This window comes from Oncorhynchus tshawytscha, linkage group LG25, assembly GCF_018296145.1.
Source record: "Oncorhynchus tshawytscha isolate Ot180627B linkage group LG25, Otsh_v2.0, whole genome shotgun sequence".
In the NCBI taxonomy this organism is placed as follows: domain Eukaryota; kingdom Metazoa; phylum Chordata; class Actinopteri; order Salmoniformes; family Salmonidae; genus Oncorhynchus; species Oncorhynchus tshawytscha.
The window spans coordinates 10,388,532-10,411,749 of record NC_056453.1 but is presented as its reverse complement, the minus strand read 5'-3'; the positions used below and the strand labels follow the sequence as shown (position 1 = coordinate 10,411,749).

General features: G+C 42.6%; 1 protein-coding gene across 32 annotated transcripts in view; it reads left to right on the top strand.

The window, feature by feature from the left end:
- The window catches only part of LOC112224184 (transcription factor 7-like 2), a 97,134-nt gene that overhangs the window by 51,851 nt on the left and 22,065 nt on the right, over positions 1-23,218 (top strand). Inside the window, exon 1 of one of the 32 annotated variants that reach the window (XM_024387573.2) lies at positions 19,459-20,084. The exons of 30 other annotated variants lie outside the window; for them this stretch is intronic. In XM_024387573.2, the coding sequence (XP_024243341.2) occupies positions 19,962-20,084 (123 nt within the window). In that variant the 5' untranslated portion in view covers positions 19,459-19,961. Of the gene's footprint in view, positions 1-19,458; positions 20,085-23,218 lie in introns of those variants that run through there. One more of the 32 variants, XM_024387583.2, reaches the window with a different exon arrangement.

The following is a 23,218-nucleotide window of genomic DNA, read 5'->3' as shown; positions in this document are numbered from 1 at the left end:
TTTTGACATGCTAGACTAGACGGCTGCTAAAATGCTGGTTTAGCTCTTTTTGGCTACTGCTCCTTGCTGTAGCTAATGCGGACCACATGCTCCGTTGCATCTGCATACGCACACATGTTTAAACTACAGATGACCCTGCACCGTACAGAGCCAGTCCTACTATACATATAGTACAATACGCTAAAGGCAAAGGAGTTGACAGGGGAGTATCGCCGTATATAGGGGGCTTGATGAACAGGCTCAGATTGAAGTCATTGTAATCCTCCTTAAAATGATGTGGGTTTGTGTCTGGCTGTGTGTGAGACTGATTCTGCCGGTGTGTGTGTGTGTGTGTGTGTGTGTGTGTGTGTGTGTGTGTGTGTGTGTGTGTGTGTGTGTGTGTGTGTGTGTTTGTTTGTGTGTAGGCTATCTATCTGGGCTGGTAGTCAGGGCTGTGTAATTACCTGGAAGGTTGCCACTGAGCCCCACTGGAGCAGAGAGGAGTAAAGCTGTGTCTTATGCAACGTGGGGTCACTTACACTAATGCCCATCTGAGCTTGAGTAACTAGCAGTAAGACCGATAACTCCTGTTTTGTACTAGGAAATATGTGTCAAATTCCTCCATCACTTGTACCACGGCCGGTGGTGATCCGTTAGCTGCCATGCCAACGGCTCGCTTGTCTCCTCTATTGTGGCCCACCTTCTTCTGAGAGAACGTGCTTGATGCCCACGAGCTCTCCTGCATCTGCACAAGCCTGTGTGCTGTGCATGCATGCGCGCCGTGGTGTGGGCCTGCCTCTCTTGCTGTTTTAATTGTTATATCTCCTCACCCTTGATATGAGCAAAAGGGGAGGCCTCGGCAACGCCTGGGACTTCAAAGGCTACCTCCCCCAGTCTTACAAGTTGCCCGTCTCTTTGGAGGAGTAGGCTCCTGAGAGTGAGGGGGTTTGAGAGGCGGCACCGAGTCCCGGCTGGAATGAGTTTGATGGGCTAATTGTAGCCCCCAGTGGACACAGATGCACATCACAGAGAGGACTGACAGAGTGGGGAGCACTGGATAAGAGTCTACAGCTCTGCTAATCATGGGAATGAATGGAGACGGCAGACACCCACCATCTCTCTTTTCCCCTCTCTCTCTCTAGTCTCTACCTTACCCATCGTTCTGCCCATGCTGTCTTTTTTCTCTGTTTCCATGGCTCTCTGTATCTTGCTTCATGATGGGGGAAAATAAATGGACGCTGCAAAGACTCCCTCCGTTCCTCTCTTTCTCCCTCTGCTGTCAATCTTTCTCTCCCTGTCTCTCCATATCTTATCATCTCCAGCTCCCTGCACTCATGATTTGTTGAATAGTTGTGCTCTTCTTTTATGCTTTTCCGTGTGTCTGCAGTTTTGTACCATCCAGCGTGTGAATGTATTCACCTTTGTCTACCGTTAAACTCCATAGGGATAGGCAGCATAGGTCACGTGCTGGCACATTCTGATGATCTCCTATCAGCGTGTAATTACGCTACTTGCCGTTGGTCACTACGTTTAATGAGCCCACTGTCCGCATGGAATCTCGGTATGAACTATACACAGCGCAGAACAAAGGAATTTCCAGACAGACGCACATCCCTGTCTACTATAACTACTACTCCTACTACCAAACACCACCACTGTAGCGGTGATCAAAAAATAATCTCCTCAGCTGTGAACTGTTCTTTCTTTCTCTCCCCCCCCAATCTGCATCAAACAGAAATCAATAGATGAAACTTTGAAGCGCATGTATCAGTTTTTCTCCTCCTTTCTTCCCCCCCTCCTCTCTGGCGGTTTAGTACACTACACCACTTGAGTAAAGCACAGTTAAAAGGAAGAATGGTGCTGAAGATGACACCGTCAAGGAAGCGCCTAGTGTTGGGAAGGGCCCCGGCTGGGAAAAATCAATGGAAGGGAACACTTCCACACACGGAAACAGCACACAGGGAGTGAGAAAGGATATATTTTTTTCTTATTTTTTTCCTGAAAATTATTTCCTTTTTTTTACCCAGAGAGAGAGAGGAGAGAGTAGTAAAAACAACTTCAGGATATCAAAATCAGTTATTTGGTGAGGTTGAGTTGTGCGGTTAAGGTTTGTTTTATCCAACTGTGAGGAAGCGTGTGTAGCTAGCTGTCTTTCAGGTCTCTTTTTGTTGGGCCACAGAAAATCTACTCATGTCCAGGGCACTCAGTGGGCATGGATTCCATAGAGGAGGCACGGGATTGGGTTGTGGATACACAACAGTAAATGCCTGAGAATGCCATAAACAGTATACTACAGACTTTAATTTGATATCGATCAGGAATATTAAGTTGTGCTGTCAGGTGAAGGGTTGTGACTGACACATTTGGCAACACTGTGGTGCAGAATACTATACCCCAACACTGGGAAGGATGCCTACTGAAGGGGCTGGTAGGGAAGCATGCTCACTTTCCAGTTTTTGTTGTTGGGCTTCCTGTTTTGAAAGCCATTAAGAGCAGATTTCCTCACAGCAAGAGGCGAGATAAAAAGCCCTCGTCTTTTGAAACAGGTCCAAGAGAAAAACGTGACGAAGACGGAACGATAGCGATCTGTAAACATCCCTGAGGAGGGGTCGGACGTAAACGTGGAAAATGTTTTTGATCCGATGAAAGCTGCGCCAGTGTTTTGTTCCATCACAGCTGTAGTATTTAGCTATTTAAACACAAGTATCCCAGGGCATGGCCACATAAGTCCTGTATGGACCCCCTCCCAATTTGGCTTGTGACATCTGCATTTCAGGCGTTTTTGCTGTCAGATTTCAGCATTTACTACTTTTATCATGTATTGATCGATTTGATGAATCATCTGTCGTAAAAATACAGTTTAATTATTCCATTTTAAGTTATTTATAGTTTGATAACTCAGCATTACAGTATAGCTTAGCCTGGCGCACAGTACCGCCTGCCTGCTAGTCCGACCTATCTCACCTCAAGGATAGAGCAGCTGTTTACAGTACTAATCTCTCTCAATGTGCCAAACGGGGTCTTACCCTGATGATGTAATCACCAGAGCATCTGAGGTCAGCTCACCCGCTGACCCCGGGCTGGTTAAAGACGAGACTTGACTGACAGCGAATATCTTTGAACCTGGTGAACATGAACCTTTTTTGTTATTCCACACCTCCACTGTTTACATTGGCAGCCGAGTCGTTTAGTCGTCTTTCAGTTGTCTGTTTTTTTTTTCCTGACATCTACTGGCATTTGCCCTTCTCCTCGGAGTAATGGCTCTATTCTCAGCCAGCCTGGATGTGTGCAGTGCAGCAGTTTGGTGCTGTTGTAGCTCCCCCTGCTCCCCTCGCTGCCCCCAAGCCTGGCTAGCTTTTGCCTCTTAATAAAACCGACAGACTCTAATTGGACTTAATTGCACCCTTTGGTTGTCGTCAAATGGAGTGTTGCTAAACAAACTGCAGGATCTGCAGGCAGGCCAGCACTGAAGTCTATGGGAGTGTATCAGGGAATACAGCAGTGGAGGCTGCTGAGGGGAGGATGGCTCATAATAATGATTGGAATGGAGTATAATGGCTGGAATAGACTGAATGGAATGGTATCAAACACATGAAAACCACGTGTTTGATACCATTCCATTCACTCCATTCCAGTCATTGTTATGAGTAATCCTCCTCTCAGCAGCCTGCACTGGAATACAGTACATAGGCCTACATCTGTGTGTGTGTGTGTGTGTGTGTGTGTGTGTGTGTGTGTGTGTGTGTGTGTGTGTGTGTGTGTGTGTGTGTGTGTGTGTGTGTGTGTGTGTGTGTGTGTGTCTGTGTGTCTGTGTGTCTGTGTGTCTGTGTCTGTATGTAAGTGTGTTGCTGTGAATATATGAGTGCCTGCATGGGTTTCGTTGATGTACTAGTGTGTATTTGCATGATTGTCAGAGTTGTCTGAGGGTGATTTAATAGTGGGAGTGTATGGATGCAAGGTGTGTCTGAGTATGTGTATGCGTATGTGAGTGTGAGCAATAGGTTGTGTGTGTGTCTGTGCTGTATTTGTGTGAATGCTGAGTTTGGAGGCTGTAGCAACACATTCCTCCCTCACAACAAGCCAACAAAACAAGAGAGCACAAGCCTGAGAATCTCCCACATTCAGCCAGGCAGCATCACCTGAATGTGAACCTCTGTGTCCTCTTCACTGTTAAATAGAGTTTGATAGTAAAACAGAGTGTCTGTGTCTTTTGTGGAAGTGCCTACAACTCCAGGTGTCAAAATGCCTTTTAAATCCCTGCTAATAGAAAAAAACGAAACAAACCTCCCACAGTAGACCCCACGTCTCCGGGTAAAAACATGAAGCGCCGCTGCCTGGTGTGGCAGCCATTTTGAGCTACTCAACCCGGTGGCACCGGATCCTGGTTAATGGATAGGGGCTTGTTGTAGGCCTAGGCTCCCTCCCCAGGACGGTGAGACGGTGGTGGGCATTCTCCACAGTGGCGTCTCTGGGGTCACTGAACACAATTGATTGAGAGCTCCGAATTCAATTCAATCATTGAAATGGCAAGGCCAGGCTTGTGTGTGTGGCACCGTTGACCCCGAAACCTGCAGCCAGAAAGGAGATAATCACATTGAGCTGAGCGCAGGGCTGCCTGGCTGCTATAGCCACACATCAGCTGGGCTCGCTCTTCTGGGCATTTGTTCCTCTTCACCTCCTTCTCAGTTGTTTATTCTCTTTTATCCCACATTGTAGCCCGAATGGGTTGTTGATTTTCAGATGCCCATGTGTAATAAGAGATAAGCCTACTGCGGGTCATTAAACAAGTATGTAGGACCTTAATTATGTTCAAATTAATTATTATTTTAAAGATTTTACAAACTCGCTTCATGTGAAGCTGTTGGCCTTGTACAGTGTGCGCGCAATTGCCTGTTTGAGTGCGACACACTGTTTAGAGAGGCATTCGGGCCGGCTGGTTGTGAGTTGTGTAATGATGCAGTGGAAATGACAGAGCCCATAAAGTCTAACATAGCCTCATGACAGAGACCTTCTGCTGCACTGGGATGACTAGGAGACTGTTCTCCGCCACTCCACAAAGAAACAGAGCACATAATTAAGATATACAGCCAGGCTGGGGCTGAATATATAGACTGAAAATATAGAGTACCACCAGACCAGTCTCCCTCAATCAGGGCCTGTGGTTAGTGTTGGACTGCTTCGAACACGAGACGTGTGTCTGTGTGTCTGCTGTCTGAGCAGCATGTTATAAAAGGGTGCCGAGCAGAACCATAGCCTCTCTGTGTGTTGGGGTCACTGGCAGCCAAGTGTTGTGCGTATACTCAAATATATGTGTGCTTTTTATGTATGTGTTTCCAGTATGCGTCCTGCTCTCTGACCCAAAAGCATTCGCTCTGTCCCATCTCTCCACACCCCTTGGTAATGTGTAGGTCCACTGTTAGAAGGCAATAGTGTGTGTCTGAGAGGATGCGTCCTCCTGCACGGCACCCCGACATTAGGCCCAACACACACACACGCCTCAGTCATTTCAGTGCTTTGTCACCCTCTAATGATAGCTATCCATCAATGAGATGGGTGGTGCTGGAGAAATGAAGATGGATTGAATTAGCGATGTTAAGTGAGATGGTTGGTGCGTTGTGGGGAACCCGTAATTACACTGCCAAGAGTACTGAACCCCTTCTACCAGAGGGTAACCTTAACACGTTTGCACCAGTGTTAATTACAAGGCATTTTATACGGGCAGATTCACCTCATGTAGTTCCTAATAGCAAGTGACTGGAACAGTCTTTTAGGGGGGATTAGCTGGTTGTGTGTGTGTGTGGGTGGGGGGGGGCTCTGTGTGTGTGGTAAGATGGAGAGAGTGGAAAGGTGTGAGAGAAGTTATTTTTTTCTTCCAAAAAGTAAACATAATTATAAACAGTAGCTACCAAATTCTAGGACAAATACTAAATCGACCAATCATATTGGTGACTCGTGCCATTTTCTGACCACCACACTTATGCACCTACGCATTACACTGGATCATGTTTATTTTCCTATCTGAAAGTACACCATGGGCTATCTATGAAGAACATGACGGTGTCAGGAATCATGGGAAGGCAGGGTAAGACCAACCAGCATAAACAAACAAGCAGACACGGTCAGATCAACACAGCCGTTTTTTCAACTCTAGAAATTGGGCTGAAGTGTTTGTAATTAAATAAGTTGTGGAAACTCCAAGAAATGGCTTAATTTCATATTGAGAAACATGACTCTGGGATCTTAGCGAACCAATTAACCCTAGTGCAGCTCATTAAAACGCTTCTTTCATGGCAAGGAGCAGCAACTTATCTGCTAACACGGGACATGAAAGTGCACATTTGTAAATCCCCAACTCTAAAAGTAATTGGAAAGGTAGATACAAAAGGTAGTAATCAAGTGACACGGCCAAACTTTAATGGACTGGAAATAGAAGTGATTATAAAGAGTCACGACTCTACAATTGATCGCTAGTTTTGGTCTCAAGTAAGCACAGTCTGTGGAGAGCGTTTACCTAAAATAAGCAATGTTTGTTAAAAAAACACCAGGAATATATAGACCTAGACCTATGAACACTTAAAAACGAGAGTCAGGGTTAGTGCTTTGTGTATATTATTGGTTATCCTGACCTGGATGCCATGTATTATAGTCCCGAAGAGGAAAACTATTACTACAGTCTCTTGCCCATGTAATTTTCCTTTCATAATGCATCCTTATTTACAAAGCAATTGATATGATGGGGGTGTACTGTTTAAGGTACAGTATCACCAATTGCGCCACACAAAAGAAAGCTGAATTGCTTGCTTGTAAAATGCATGGAATTGAATGAATATAACAGAATGCCATGGTCCTCTATTATTGCAACATGTTTTAATAATTCCTTAGGCTAATAAAATATGTTAGTATAAAAAGACAGCATTATTTACATCTGGGTTACTGACAATGCCTTGCCCTGGCGAAGGACAGTTATTATTTTTAACCTTGTAATTGCTCTTTTAAACTGTCAATGTGCAGGTAATGGGAAAAATATGATGGAGATCTCTTCAAAAAATAGTTTGACTTGATAGTGGTTGATAGTCATGTTTTGTGAAGAACAACCAATATGAATTCTTCCTTACAATTGATGCCGTGGGAGATGTGCGGGTGGCCCTGATTGAAGCACTGTCTGCTAGCATAGCAAACGCCATGCCGTGGTCGCCCAGTTTGTCTGTTTTTCTACCTCATTGAAAGTCAATTTGTGTCACGTCACAAGAACATTACTGTCAGTCATTACTTGACTTGAATATTGTAATTGTGTGTGCTTGGACCTGCTCCTTCACCTAAAACAGTATTACAAATCACTTACTATGGGTCCTTTTGTAAGGTTTTTATTAAAACAATCTAATGGGTTAATGGTATTTAGAGGCGCCACTCAGCTTTGTCCATGCAGAGGTCTTTATCTCACTGTTTGTGTGTCTGTGTGTGTGTGTGGTTGTGCGCGTCATCAAGCCTTACACACAGCCACACAAACAATCTCTGCATCAAAATAATTACAGGGAGATAAACAGAACCATTTGACCATTTTCACAGTGATCTAATCTGCAACAGGCCTGTGAAAGCACATGGGAAAGATGATCTAATCCCTGCTTAATGGAAATGATCACTTCTGTATGTTCAGCATTCATCGAGCAGAGGTATTACAAATGCACCTCTACTCATTTCATTCTGCATTTAGCCAGCTTGTTTGTTTTAGCCATATTTACAATGTTGTACATAGAAATTCAGGTAGATGTGTCACCATACATTTAAAGTTGTGTTCTTCCGTATTGGTGTGATTTATAGCCTATAGCTACACCTCAAATGGATCTAACCTCATTAAAGGCCTTCTTTTTGAGGTGCGGACAGATAGTGACTCTGATGGACTAGGGGAAGTGTATTGGTTACAGCCCTTTTGCTCTACGCCACCCGTCTCCCCTTGGCTAGAAGGCAAATAGCATCCGAAATCTGATTAGCCCCATTATAAAGAGTGATATTTTCATCCCGATGGTTCTCGGCACTGTCGGAGCACTCCACTGCTTCAGTGCCGGGAAAAGCCTGCTCTTTTGACAGATAGTAGATATCCCCACCGTCGCTTGTTTGGACATCCCTGTCTTTTGTGACGTGGAAGAAAGACGGGCAAGAAAATAAAAAGCAACTAAATAATGTCAAAAGATCAGAAATCAATGGGCCGGAGGAACCTGATCCGCGCATCTCTGTATGTGATCGGCCCTCTCCCCCATAGCATTACGAGTGTCTTTCCGCAGCCACTAAAGTTGCTTTTGTTCACCCCCTCGGAGATGTAACTCAAGCATGAGGAAGCGGTCTGACGATGTTTGGATATCAGCAAAAAATAGCCTTTTACTTAGTTTACTGGGTTACATGTTCATCAATGTTGCGAAAGGGGAAAAGTTGAGCAAAGAAATGTTTTTTTATTTTTATATGCAGGTTCATATTTCGACACACTGTGATGTGATGTAAAAAGCAGGAAATTATCAATTGAAATGAGTTGATGTATGATATTTAATATGTTATTTTTTATATATTTTTATAGCATTTCAAGTATCCAGGATCCAGTAAGGGGAAGGAAATATTCCATTTAAAAGCAAGGTTAAACTATGAGGGGGTGTGATACCATGCCACATACATTGCAAGACTACTTCTCAGTACAGTGGATTTTGGATATTGAAGTCTTCACTTATTTAGACTTTAATTAAAGATAGGATAAGGGTAAAAACCAACTAAATAATACTCAATAAACATATTTTTCCCTCAGATTTGCCATGTGATATGATATCTGGTGTATTTAATCACTATTTTAAAATAAAAGTAGGTGTTAAATCATCATACAGTCGGTCTATATTTTTTTTGACAATAGGTCAGTTAAAGTTTTTTTTTATCTGGGTCTCCATCCATCATAGGAAAATGTTACATTTCTTTAAAATTGTTATTTTCCGGGTTGGATTTGGCATTACAGGGTTTCAAGTTCTGTGGAGGAAGTTGTGAGCTGTTATAATGAGAGACGGAAAATGCGGCACCACTATGCTTTGTGTTGCCCGCTGAGGCCGGGAGATAGACACAGGATTAAAAAAACACACAAAAAACAATTTCTGGACATTTCTAGAAGATACGTTTAATTTCTTTGCTATTTGGAGGTCTTCTTTGAAAATGCAATTGTAATGAACACATTCAGAAACCGGAGAATAGATTTACCCTCAGCTTCAAATAAGTCTGTTATCGGACTCTGTCATTCGCGCCTTCCCATTTTTCAGCTGCTAATTGATGTTTTTGATGTTGCCGAGAAAATTGAAGAAAATGTCATGTGTGAACCAGTGCGGAAGTTAATAAGATTGACTTCGTTGACTGAATTCACAATGAGCGAAGGAGAGGCGTGTAATGGGGACCACTGCGAATTCGCCCGTACGTCTTTGGGGGGGATAAAATCGACAAACTGCGTACTATAGACCCAAAGTGGTCGATATGGAGAGATGGAGCATTTGGGATGATCCCCCTAATCTGGATCTTTTTGGGGGGGGTTGTTTTCCCACTTTGCTCTATAGAGTTGATGATTCGTGCGCATAAGCAGCTGTTTATCCAGAGGGCTCCTGCCCCGGACCAGGCCCAACAATTCTGTGGAATCGTCTCCTAGGGCTGCCTCCCCCATGCTCCAAACAATGCTCATTCTTAATGCTGTTTTGAGTCTGAAAAGCCACAGAGCTTTAAAAAGGTTAGATTAAGATATGGTTAAAAGATGCACCGATATCAGTTAGGGTCATTGCATATGCTTGGGCGATGTGTAACAGAGCTCAAACCCAAATCCCCTTGAATAAAAGGATAGAAGCACCACCATGGTAGCTCCATCTTGAGCCATTTATTGAGCGTTGGCTGAAAGCCTAGTGCAGTCCATTGTTCTAAAATTCTCTCTGCATATATCGTTGTTTTATTCTTTCTCTTTATGTTCCGAATTTTATTTTCACTCCATTTTATTTCTTTAAAAGTATTTATTTTTCGATTGGCATTACGGTGAGGTGTAATGGGGTTCTGAGTTTTTAATTAGGGTGCGGATTAGCCGAGTTTGGTTCAGCGCCTCTGATTATTTCACCCGGCCTTTAGGGGTCTGAGCTAAAACCCTAATACGGTCAGTACCCCCAAGCAGTCCTCTTTTTGAAGACACCGAACAAAAAAAGTGGCCTCCGCTGGCGTTCGGCCCTCCGAGGATCATGGGTAAGGGACATTATTCTCGGAATAGCCAATTAATTCCACTGGCAATGATCGGTTTGCGCTTCTTCCCCCCACCTCTCCAACCCACCCCCCCCTCCCTCAACTCGCCATTTGAAATGCTAACACAATGAAATATTTTTCTATTGGTCCGTGTCCCTCGGCTAAGCCACTGCCGCCGGCAGAGAATTTAATCGACTGATGAGACCAGAGGCAGGCCCGATAAAAAGGTTACCTGTACGTGACATACACTCCAAGTAGCTATCGCTACCTTGAACTCGAAAGTTCTGTAACTTTTATTTGACTTTTTATCATTAGTGAGGCCACACTTGTGTTGCAGTGGAGGCTAGAAATTAAGCAAGGCTTCTAGTTACTGTTGCCGCATTACTGAAAAACGGAGCAACGTGACAAATTTTTTATTGAGCGATTTCCTTTGTTTGATTGCGTCGTTTCTCCCAGAACCGTTTTAAATTATACAAAAATGTTTTAAAATTGGCTAGATTTTCAGTAAATGAGCTTTAATCAAATAAGATGCTTTATAGTATATCATTTTTTTGCATACTTAATGCAGCTTATCATAGCCTCTTGATTGAGACAATCATTTATAGCTCAATGAAATGGGTACTTCTGATTTGTTATGAAAATGGAATAAAAAATAGCTTCTTAGTAGAAATTCATCTTCTATTTATTGTATTGTAATTTCACTCCTATTAACAATACAAGTTGAACAGCTGAGAGGTTTAAATTGATTTAATGTATTATTATTATTATTATCAATGGAAATAGAAATTAAAACAATATTATACATTTTCATGTCATTGCACTGACACACGCTTTGTCTGGCTGGACTAGGTGAGATTAAAACAGTACAGGTGCACCTGTCACATTTGAACACTTCAGGGATGGGTAAGGGAGGAAGGAAGGAAGAGAGGGGAGGAGGAATTGAGGCCCTTCTCAAATTGTTAGTTAAAGATATACTGGCACGGAATAGGTATATATGGTTGCTGCAATACCCCCCAACCCAATCTCAAATCCACATACACACACACACACACACACACACTTTGCTGTCTAGGAGGACTGAGGCAGGTGGCTCCCCATGGCTGCGGCTTCATGACAACATGCCATTAGAAATAGCAGGCCTGTTGATCAATCCTGCCGACATGACAGCTCCGCCGCGAGGCCTGGCTCTTTGAGTGCCGGCTCTGCGGCAGCTCCCTCTCCCGTTTCTCCCCACTAATTGGTGAAAGTTCTCTTATATATGCTCGTGGCACAGGGCTCTTTTTTCCCCTCCTCCTCCTGCTCCTCTTCTTCTTTTTCTCCCTCTCCTTCTTCTTTTGCTTTTTCTCTCCTGCCTCTCATGCCTCTCCTTCCCCTATCCACCCCCCAAACATATTTTTTTTGACTTTAACATTGTCACAATGGAAATGATAACTTTGAGCTATATATTGCAAGTGGGTTAAGAAAAGGATGCGTGTGCCGCAGGCGTTGTTCGTTCTGCATTTACTGCGGGTGTTGCGCAGCTCCGATTTGACATTGACTCTTGGCAATATACATCAATGCGAGATAGGAAGCATAAAAACATTGTCAGGTGATCTTACTTGCAAGGAGAATGCGGTCATGAACGTTATAGCAATATTAATTGCACTTTTATATTGTCAATTCACTTGATACTATTTGAAATGGAAAATCTAATTCCAATGTTTTGTCATTCAATGTCATAATGTCATCAAAATTGAAACCAATGTAATTATTGCCTCTAACAACAGCTGCATAGCAGCATAAGTATTTGAATTTATTCAATTAAATGTATAGTCCCTAGCTTTCTTTTTATCGAACAGAATTTAGTTGAGCAGTAAAAAATGTCAAAACAATTGTCTCTGTTGCCTGCTGACTGTCATGGTAGCGTGGCGGCTGCGTTTTAATCCGACGCTGTCTCTCCCATCAGTCTTTAACACCACCCACTCTAGAATCTTCTCTGAACTAAATAAATGAGTGCGAGAGGGGAGAGATAAACACACATGAAATGTTTAACTGTCTCACATTTGTCATCTGTTTACACCTCTTAATTAAACAGACACAGCTTAGCCCTGGCACTCCAAGTGCAGCCACACACACACTTATATACACACACACACCTTTTGAGCACCGGAGCCTAAGCGCAAACACTGTCCGGTCCTTCATTTAGCCATTCATATTGACTTTAATCGGCCCTTGTGGGTTAGTGGAGGACTGGAGGCAGAACCAGTGGGGGTTTTTAAAACCATTTTCCAGCCGTTCTAATAGTGGAATGGAGAGAGACAGCAGATAGAGCTTCTAGTGAGTGAGTTAGACACTGCTTTTTGTGTTATGTTATTTAAAGTAGGCTCTATAGAGGGTTGGCCCGGAAAATATGGTGTTCCGTGGGCATGTCTGGATTTGTTTATATCTCAAAATGTAATTGTGATTTAGCATGAACTGAAAACATTAACTACTACCTCCACCCAGTGGCACAAAAGGAGAAAAGAAAATCCCAGGTATGATTGGCATTCTGCAGTTTCTAATATGGAAGTGAAGATTTTCCTTGGGGGGGGGGGTCGCCACACAATAGCAATGCTATATCTAGCACTCTGCATTGTTCCTCTTATCCTTACAATGTTAAATACTGTAAATTCGGTCAGGAGACTCCCCTCTTTATCAGCAGTGAATTTTAATGGTGACATCTTTAGAACCGGCAGTGTAGCCGATGTGAATGTGTATTTTTGATGCATCGTATCATGCAGTCAAACTGTGTGTGTGTTTTCATATAAGTGTTTGTGTGAATCAGACAGGAGATCTGCACCACTGTAAAAGCTACTGTATTCTCCATGTTAATCATTCCCTTGAATATGTGCAATTAACAGTGTGTGGTTGTACAGTAGTGCTGTGCCAGTTCTCCAGGCTGCCAGAGAGGGATGGAGAAAAAGAGAGAGCCGGTACTGAAGCCCGGGCCTCGGGTGAGTGGGAGAGAGGAGAGTAGAAGCGAGAGGAGTCGAATTGGGGGTTCCTCAGAAGCCCCTCTCCAGATCCGAGGCAAGGGGGGATCAAAGTGGCTTGTTTTATGTGGCTCGTGTGAGACTTTGAAGTCCCCGAGTCACCTACAGCACTCACTTCATCAAGTTCACTAGTGTCTTAATAGCAGATCAATAAGTTTCAAAGTCGGAGAGTTAATTTGATACTAGTGCTGATGTGATCACGCTGGGCCACAGAGCTGCCTGCTCTCCTCCTTTCCTCTTTCCTTCTACTCACCTAGATTGGACCTGTTATAGACTCTCAACATGCATTAAGACATGGAGGGGTTTTCTACTTGCTGTTTACTCTTAAAGACATACTCCAGTGAACACCTAATTAATTGGGCTGTGTGTCTGTGTTCATGCAATTGCTAAAATTCTAATTCTAATTGCTATTATTATTACTATTATTCTTCTTCTTATTATTATTATTATGAATGTATGCTCAAGAAGACATATAGACCAGCATTTGTCAATCTCAAATTGCCAAATGCATTGTGAGGAACACACAATTGTATTTGTAATATTAATCATATCTTCATTTAATATTGCTAAATTGGTTATATTTTACAACTCAATTACAACCCAAGGTAAATTAAAACTCTAAATATAGCATTTGGTATTTTGGTATAGCATTTTTTTATTGACCATGATCATACATTTTTAAAGCCTACAATATCAAAATATGATATTTTAATATGATATTGTGAGGTCAAATATAATCAAGCTCTTATAAAAAAATAAAGGTATATACTGCAAAGTTATCTAAAAAATAAAAACACCCGAAAACAATCACATCGATGCCTGCGGCTTTTTGAGGCGCCGTAAAATGTTGATATTGAGCAGTCCTATGCTGCTTTCTTCAGTTCAATAGAAGACACTCCAATCTGTATTTTGGGGTGGTAGTGCCGCTGGGCTGTTGGAGTCGGATCAGCACCTTGAGAACAAAAGCCCAATTTTTTATGTTCATCTAAGGGTTGCTAATGGTATTAGGGGTCCTGCAGGGTGGTCGACAGGGGCCCGACACCCCAAGGTGTGCCCATAGCTTGACCCCCGACCTGCACCAATTCACAGGGCCGGTGGCATTAATGCCCCACATCTGTCATTTTTCGTACACCCCCTTGGCGCCTTTTTACTATATTTCAAAGTGGTATTTTCCATGAAAAGATCGAAAGAAATTCCAAACGTGCCCTAAAAAAGGTTCCTATTTGGGTCGACCCCTGATGGATAACGGGAAAGGAAAAGGGAAAGCGGTGAAAGCACCTCAAAGAATGGTGAAAAGAACCGGTATCGCACTGTAGAGTTTGTTCAAAATCTTAAGCCTCAAGCGTGAGAAGACAAAAAAAATAAAAATGTGTGTGATCTGTGCTTTTTTGCTCTTCAAAAACATGCAAAAGCAATTACAATGGATATTGGATTAAGAGTAGGACTGAACTAAATGGCATGTTACCTGGCTAATTTCTCAGCGAGTCAGGTGCAGGTAAGAATGCTTTTGATTAAGGCACTGTATTTAAAAAATATATATATGTTATTACGACTTGGATTTATGCTGGCCAGTCTCGATTAGAAAATATGTGATTTTTCAGACATGTTGTTTGATATACATCCCTGGTTGTAGGTACTGTATTTCAGATTATTGGGAAAAGGTTCCTTAGTTTGAACTGTATTGGTGTAAGCGGGTTGTTCTGATGGTGTAGGGAAAGGGTTTCACAGGTTTTAGTTGAAATGGTGGTAGCGGGTGGTAGTGGAAGGCTGCTTGTGTGGTCCACGGTGAGCGGCACTGTGTCGGGCTCCACGTAGAGCGCTGGAGGTCCAGGTTTCTGATTAACGTTTCATGTCAAATTTGTGCAGGAATTATTTACTATTCCATGTTTATATCTCTCATTCCTCTTCATTCCAACTCATGTTAGAAAGCCCTGAGGAAAAAGTATTCCAGAAGGAGGGAGAAACGTTAATTAGAATTCAGATTCTATCAAAAAAATTATAATAGTACTTGAATCATAATTTTTGACTGCTGTCACAGAAAATATTAGTAATTTGTGGTTTCAGTCCTTTTAGTAAAAACGGTTAAAATCGTGAGTCAGAATATTTCTTACGTCCTTTTTTTCTGACGTTCCTCCAGCTCACGCACAATGAAATCTTGCTTCATTAAAAGTGTATTAATCTTGTCTCTTGTCTCCAGGGAGGCACCTTAAGATGATGTTTTGTCTTTTTCTTTAAATTGTTGGAGAAAAAAAATCTCCCAGATTTGGTCCCTGTCAGTCAGAAATAATTGTGTGCTTAATCTTGTCCCTGATGGATGACTTGGAGTTCAGCAATGGGCCAGCTCCAATGACAAATACAATATTAATATTCATTAACTGCTTTGACAATGCTAATTTTGATGCAGTAGTAAAGGGCCTTCCAAAGTTAGCGGCCAAAGCATCAGAGCTGCGCAAGGTGGCAAGATAATTTGTGCTGGTTTACTGAGCTGAAGGCTTTTAAAGTCTTAAGGAAGGAAAAAAAGCTAGGTACCACAAACAAAATAAAAGAGAAACGGAAAAAGTTCACACGCATTGGAAACCAGGACTGCAGAAGTAATACGATCAAGAGACGGCTACAAAAATTTGACACCTCCGATGCCTCATCTTTGAGCAAATATATATATTTTTTTTAAATAAAAGTTGCAACCAAAAAAAAGAGTAACATGGTAAGTCAGCACATTCTTGATTTTGTTTAATCTTTTTGATCTTTTAAATTATCGCCATTTGAAGATCAATAGTAATTTTTTTCTGCTATGGTTAAAAGGCTCACAGCGGTGGTATGGTGGATGGTCGGATCACGGCTTTAAGAGTGGGCTTCCTCTCTTCAAGCCACCAGTTGTCCGGGCTTAATTTCCTATTGCAAGTTCGGTAGGAACCATACCGGCTTGTTTCAATTTATTAGTATTTTTGTTATTGTTAACTGCTGTTGTTGGCTTGTCTTCTGGCTTTGTTGGACTTTGGAGTCGGGGCTGATTTTTCTTTTCTGTTGTCTTTAGAGATTAGTGGAGTTTGCAAAGCTTTAACAGTGTGGCGGGCTCTTTTGTTAATAAATGTCTGGTTGGTCTTTTTGGTCTCGTATTTTACGGGGTCCCTTCATCAAAATCTGTGGCTACCGGCAGGCAGGACCAGGGGGCAATTTGGCCATAACACCACACACTCGCTGCCCGATCGGATTACTTTCTTTGGCTTTTTAAAAACATGTATTTTTGCCCTGTGTTGTGTTTTTTGATTTTGCGTTTTATTCCGTCCTACTCATAGTGAATGGAGCGTAGCTAGCGTTGAGGATTAATGACATGACGAGGGACACCCCACTGCTTGAGTTTAGCCAAGTTAGGGAAACTCCTATAGAAGACTCGAGTACCTTTATGTCTACCAAGCCGCGGAAGGATAGCCTCTCTCTCCCTCTCCCTCACTTCTTTCTCTCAATTCTTTTTGTTGTCCTTTCAACTTATCAAAGAAAGAGAGATGGACACAAAGGAGCTTATTAGGGGGGATATGAAGATGGGCGAGGGGGAGAGAGAGGGACTCCTGGTCAGACGTGGAGGAGAGCAACGCTGCCTGAGAGTGTGTGTGAATGAATGAGGGGGCTGAGTGTGAACAGCCCAGTTTGGCCGCTCGCTCGCTCTCCTCTGTCGGACCTGGATGGGCTTGCCATCGCTGGCTGGTGCTCCACCGGTCCTTTTCCCTCTTCTTTGGGCTCGTGTGTTATCGACTCAGCCGATCAGGCGTTTGGTTTGCGAGGGGCTGCCGTAGATGAGGTGCTGCCCCCCAGTGGATTAGTGGATGACATGGTGATGGGCGTCTTGTTGAAGTCTGTGCGCTACCATGAGCGCCAGCATGCTTGTTTTAACCAGGAACCGAGCAGCATCCCAAATACAGCTCTTTTAAATGGTAAGACTTCAACATTATTTATTACCTCCTGTGCTTTATTGTTCAACTAATGTAAGTTGGTTTGTCTGGCTGTAAATATCATTTTTTATTGGAGTTTGTTGACATTATTTTATGTCTTCCATTTGGCAATTTCTAATAGTTTAGTTGCTAAGTGACAGGTTGAAAGGCAGTGTTTGATTGCTTTGTCTGACAGTCTGACATGGTCAACTTTAATTTAAATTTATATTTATTATTTTGTAATAATATATTGATCATAAATCATATCAATTATGATTAAGGTAATGAAAATAGTGAAGTGCATTGTACTATTAATAACTAAATATCAGGTATTTTTTATTCAGTTTCTTCTAATGTATTGTTTTTTTAATACATTTTAATTGTTGTTATTCTCAAATAATTTTGAAATAGTTTTTTTCAATTGAATTTTAAATCATGAAACTCAATTTGTATTATCTGTAAATATTCTATTAAATCAATTATCATGGTATGTTATCACAAAACAATGTGCCTGGATTAGGGGCATCTCTTTGAGTGTATGCCAATCATTTACATTTTGTGTCCAGTCTTGTATTCCTCAAAGTTAAGTCCAAATGAGCAGGATTTGTAACGGTCGCCATCCATTGTTGTCCATTCCGGTTTCCTCTCTTTCGTTTCTTTTCTTGCACAATTTTTGGTCTAGTGTGTACACCGGAGACAGTGGAGTGGGATAGAGGGTCTTTTATTTCTCTCTTTTTTCAGAGGGGTCGTCTCTCCTGTTGGTCGCACTGTTGCCATTGTGGCCGGCTGATTGGGAGCTGTCCATCATTTGCGGGTGAACTGGCAGTTTACTTAAGAAAGTGCACGTGGGACAAAGGAGGTCGCGGGAGTGTGGCGGCCGAGCTGAATGGAGGGAGGGAAGGCAATTAGCCGCCAAGTTGTTGGGGCTCTTTTACTTGTCAAGCCGGAGCCTCGTTGCTTTTGTGGGAGCCATGTAAAGGACATTCCTAGGGCTTTGTTTTGGCATTAAGGGCCTCTGGTGAACGCCAGAGAAGAGCAGGGCATAAAAAAGAAGATTGAAATAAAATATTGGGGAAATAGTCATGCGTTAGGTTTTTGTTGCTTCCGTTGTTGTCATTTTTCTACATCTTATTGTTGCTCAGATATTAAAATATGCTGCTCCGCCTTTTCAGTTGCCCATTTTTTAAATATATTTTTGTATTTAATTAGGCAAGTCAGTTAAAAACAAATTCTTATTTACAATGACGGCCTACTGTGGAACAGTGGGTTAACTGCCTTGTTCAGGGGCAGAACGACACATTTTTACCTTGTCAGCTCGGGGATTCAATCCAGCAACCCTTCAGTTACTGGCCCAACGCTCTAACCACTAGGCTACCTGCCACCCCTTTTTTGCAAATATATTTTTGATTCATTGTCACCAGGTAAAATTAGGTGACAATGTGTTTGGAATATACCATCGGTCAACTCTACCTACTTTTTTGTCACTAAATCATATTGAAATGATAGATTTATTAAAAACCACAATTGTATATTTCCTTTACATTCAAAATATCAAATTACACCTTGGTGAAGCAAGTTCTTGTGCAATTAGTTAATCACCCTACTTGTTAATTGGTGAAAGGCACATGTCATGCATGCATTTGCTTGCCCTGCTCTAAGGCCCTGGAAGTGGTAAGAGCCTGAAAAGCGCTAGGGACAGGAGCATGGTTGTGGGACCCGAATATTAAGAGGAAATGATCTCAAGATAATAATGTTTCAGAGGCGGAGGACAGAGAGAGCAGTAGGGGGTATGGAGGCTTTAGGCCTTGCGTAGTTGATCTTCTCACACAGAGAGGTCAGGAGGATTTAACAGTGGAATCCTCCACCCTCCCATCTTCAGTATTATTGGTCAGAAAAATAACAGAAAAGGAAAAACAGAAAGAAGACCCCACGTAGATGTCACGTCCATGTCAAAATGAAGACAAATACATTTCTTTCTCGTTTCCTCCTACCCTCCTGGAAAGTTGGGTTGGAGAGGGGACTGTCAGTATCACATGGATAAGTGACTGTTCGCTACACTTTGCTGAGCCTGCCCTCCCTTTGTGGATGTTGTGTCTTGTTCTTTTTTCTCCCCCTCTCTCTTTGTCTCTTTCCTTGCTCACTTTACCTTGTTGTAGCCAAAGCTTTTCAAGCTGCCAGTTCGACTCTGGGCATCCTGGAGGGACTGCAGAGCCTACCCACACATACACACACATATACAAGTGTGCAATCTGGGAGTTTTGTAATAACAATATTTTTGTTGTCTATATTGTTGTGTATTTTTTTCTCGTTTGTTGCTTGTGGGAAGATTTCTCTGCGCTGAGAAGCAGCACTTTATATTTTTTTTCTCGGTTTGTTTTTTCGCTTTCATTTCTTGTGACCGGCACAAACTTTCCTGAGAGAGGAAGCTGTGAGGAGGTGCTGAGAGTGGTGGAGGAAGCTGGGGGATCCTCATGCTGTTTTGGGGGAGGTAAGGGGGCAGGCTAGGCCCCAGACCCTGAACCACATCTGTGGATCCTCAGACACAAATGTCTGTGGATCCTCCAATCATAAAATCCTGGGAACAATGGGCCACTCGTGTCGCAATGAGGATGCCTCGGTTTGAGGGACACACACATGCCCAGCCGCACACACTTCAGCACTTTGGGAGAAGAAGAAGTGAGGGCTAAGAAAAGACAAAGAAGAAGAAGTGGAGGAGGAAAAAGAGTGTGAAGAAGAAAGGGAAGGCCAGTGGTTTTGAACTCTGTAGTGAGGGAGGAGAAGTGGGGGGCAGGTGAAAAGTAAACGGGGGGTCATGTACCCGAGTGAGGGCGTTTTAGCGGGGCCGGAGGAGAGGGGAGCCAAAGGAGGAGTCCTTGCCTCCGGGCTCCCCCTCCTCCAGCAGATCGGCTGCTGGCATCTGAATCTCAGTGGCTGGGTGAGTAAACCACACTCCCCTATCTCCTTTCTCTGTCTCTCTTCATCTCCCTTTCTCTCAATTCCTGTTCTCCATCACTTTTTGATTATGTTACCGTTGAACTTTGAGGTTCAGATGATGGTTGTTGTGATTAAGGGGGACCCAGACGGGTATTCCCTCTCCTGTAAGTGCAGGCTGGTGGTCATCTGCTTTAAAGCTTTTTCCTTTCAAGTATTCCTTTCTGCTTCTATTTATTTTTTAGGTGGCTGTGTATGTTTATGTGCGGGGAGGGGGTGTTCTTGATCTTGGCGTGTGTTTGGGAGGTGTGTGTGGGGATATGCTAATGAGCAGTGTACATTTACAGAAACAGGCCAAAGACAGAAAGCAGCATTTGCCATTTTGTTTTAAATTGCTATTCAAATCTATAAACAGTTATTTACTAATGAATTAAAATGAAAATAGTTAGTTCAGTATTACTTTGTATTATTTATCAAAAGATCATACCTTATTATCCAACTGAATAGTAATTCCTAGACAAAGCATTATTTGATCATGCTCGCGTCTAACCATGAAATGGAAAATATAATTGAAATAACCCCCAAATTAACATATTCCTCTCTTAATTTTGCCGTCTAATTCAAAATTATAATTGCCTCCTCTTTCAACTGAAAATGTAAAACGCTGATTGCATTTCAAAAGCTGATGACAGAACTCAGTGTAGCTCCTGCACTGTAGTATCACTGCTTCTAGACACCACTTCAACTCGGGTAGGAAAGCTCAAGAGATGATTACATTCTAATGGGGAAGTGTAAATACACATAGCACATTGCTCTTGTATAAAACTCAATATGAAATACATTTTAGACAATTAATTATTAAAATCACATTGAGAAAGTTATATGGAAGATATATTGCAAAATGTAAATTTGACAAATGACAGACTTCAATATGTATGAATGAATGAAGAGAGATGGAGAGTGAGAGCAAAGGCTTTGGCCCAGATACATTTTTTGTTAGGTCCTGTGATCAGCAGCAAGCATGTCACAGAAGCAAAGTGAATAGATTAACTTTTAAATATACTGACTCGGTCTCTAGAGCAAGATGCCCTTGGAGTGGGCTGATTTTTTTCTCCCTGTCTGGAATAGCAATACTGATCGCCTGGCACTTTCCTAAATTCTTTCATTTTTTTCCAACACAGCATTGAGATATTACTGAGATGGTATTTTAGTGCAAACACAACAGTGAGGGTTGTTTCCACATCTAAATATGGAAAATATTGATGTATTTAATGCTGCAGAAATTGTCCAGCTTTAACTCAAATATGGTGATCTAAGTTAGTGTGTGTATTTTTATTCTGACACTGTACACTCTTAGAAAATAAAGGTGCTATCTAGAACCTAAAAGGGTTCTTCGGTTGTCCCCACAGGATAACCCTTTGAAGAACCCTTTTTGGTTCCAGGTAGTACCCTTTTGGGTTCCACCTGAAACCAAAAAGGTTCTACCTGGAAACAAAAAGTTTTCTCCTATGGGTACAGCCAAATAACCCTTTTGGAACACTTTTTTCTAAGAGTGTATATACAGAATGTTCATAGAAGATTACGCTTTAAGATATTGTATTGGTAAAGAAACCAACACAAAATGGTATGTAATGTGTTTCTCTGCTCGTTTGGCCCCAAGGTGTTGCATTAATGAAAATATGGCATCGTTACTAGGATTTGATGTGTAGCCTGCGATCTGTATCTTTGGGAATGTTCACTTTGATCTCCATCACTGCTACAGTGAGAGGGAAAATGTAGTTACTGGCAACAGAGATTTGATATGGGTGTCGCTTGGAGACGATAATATTTTGCCTGGAGCGGGCACTCTTAACGCCTTAGAGGTAAACTTGAATGTTTTATGAAAATAAATCCTTTCACGCCAATAAGACCTATTGTGATCGTGGACAGTAATTTTGATGTTGCCATGTGTTTTGTTTTTGCACTTATCAGATAATGTGAAAGTCTACACACACAAGCTCCAATCATTCCCTCCCTCTCTCTCTTTCTCTCTTTCTTTCTTTCCCTCCCTCCCTCCCACTCCTCTTGCACAGTGTGTGTTTTCTGCATGGTGTCTCTGTGTGTGTGCTTGGATGCGGGCCACAGGCACGTTTTGGGAGGGGATCAGTGCCCTGGCAGCTTTTTATGCTTGCTCTGGAATTTGTGGGCCTGCGAGGACCCCTATCCATCACTACGCTGTCAGCCCCCCTGGTCCCCCTGCCCCCCTCACTCAACCCCACTACAGCTCATTAGAGCCTGCAAGGCGTTGTGACAACTCATCATATCATGAGATAAAGCATGGAGAGACGTGTAGGGCCCCCCAGGGGCCACAAGGTCGCCACCTTCACATTTAGTCTTGAAATTGCCCTGCAAGGTGCCACCAGGCGGAAATGCAAGGCCAACAGCTTTTCCCTGTCCTGCTTTTCTCTCTCTCTCTCTGTCACCCTCCTCTTTGTTTCTGTCTCTCACAGGGTATCCTCTTGTAACTGTCATTACCACATGCCTGTGGTGAAGCAGCTCAAAAAGTCATTTGACAAAGTTTGATTTGTTTCGTAGACTAAATGATAAACAATATTGTAAAAACCAAGTTATTTACTCAAATGTACCATTGGAACGTGAAATACCACTTGATAAAGGTCACGCTTTATTTTCAGATCCAAAACCATGGTCAGTTGAACCATAAAGAAAGAGGATACCTAACCAACTCGGACAAGTTGTGTGTCCCCTACATCAGCTCCATTGCATGAGTGGCTGATGGGAATGCCTAGGGGTCAGGGGTCGGACAATGATGCTGAGTGAGTGTGACACAGCCTCTCCGTGGCAACCAGAGGGCCTGCACACAAACACACAGGCCCTCTCTCCATCCACACAGCCCAGACACTAGTGAGATCACCACCAGGGGTCAAGACCCTGATACTGCGACTGTCACTCGCACCAAGGGGGTTCAGTGTACGCACGCATACACTCATGTGAACATGTACGCTCTCACAGACACACTCTCTCGAGAAAAAACAGTTGTCTTTCTTTGCAGTGTGTCTTTTTATGTATATATATTTATAAAGTGCGCTACAGTGTGTGTGCAGAGGTGTATGCACATGCCGTAGTACTACAGAGCTTCTG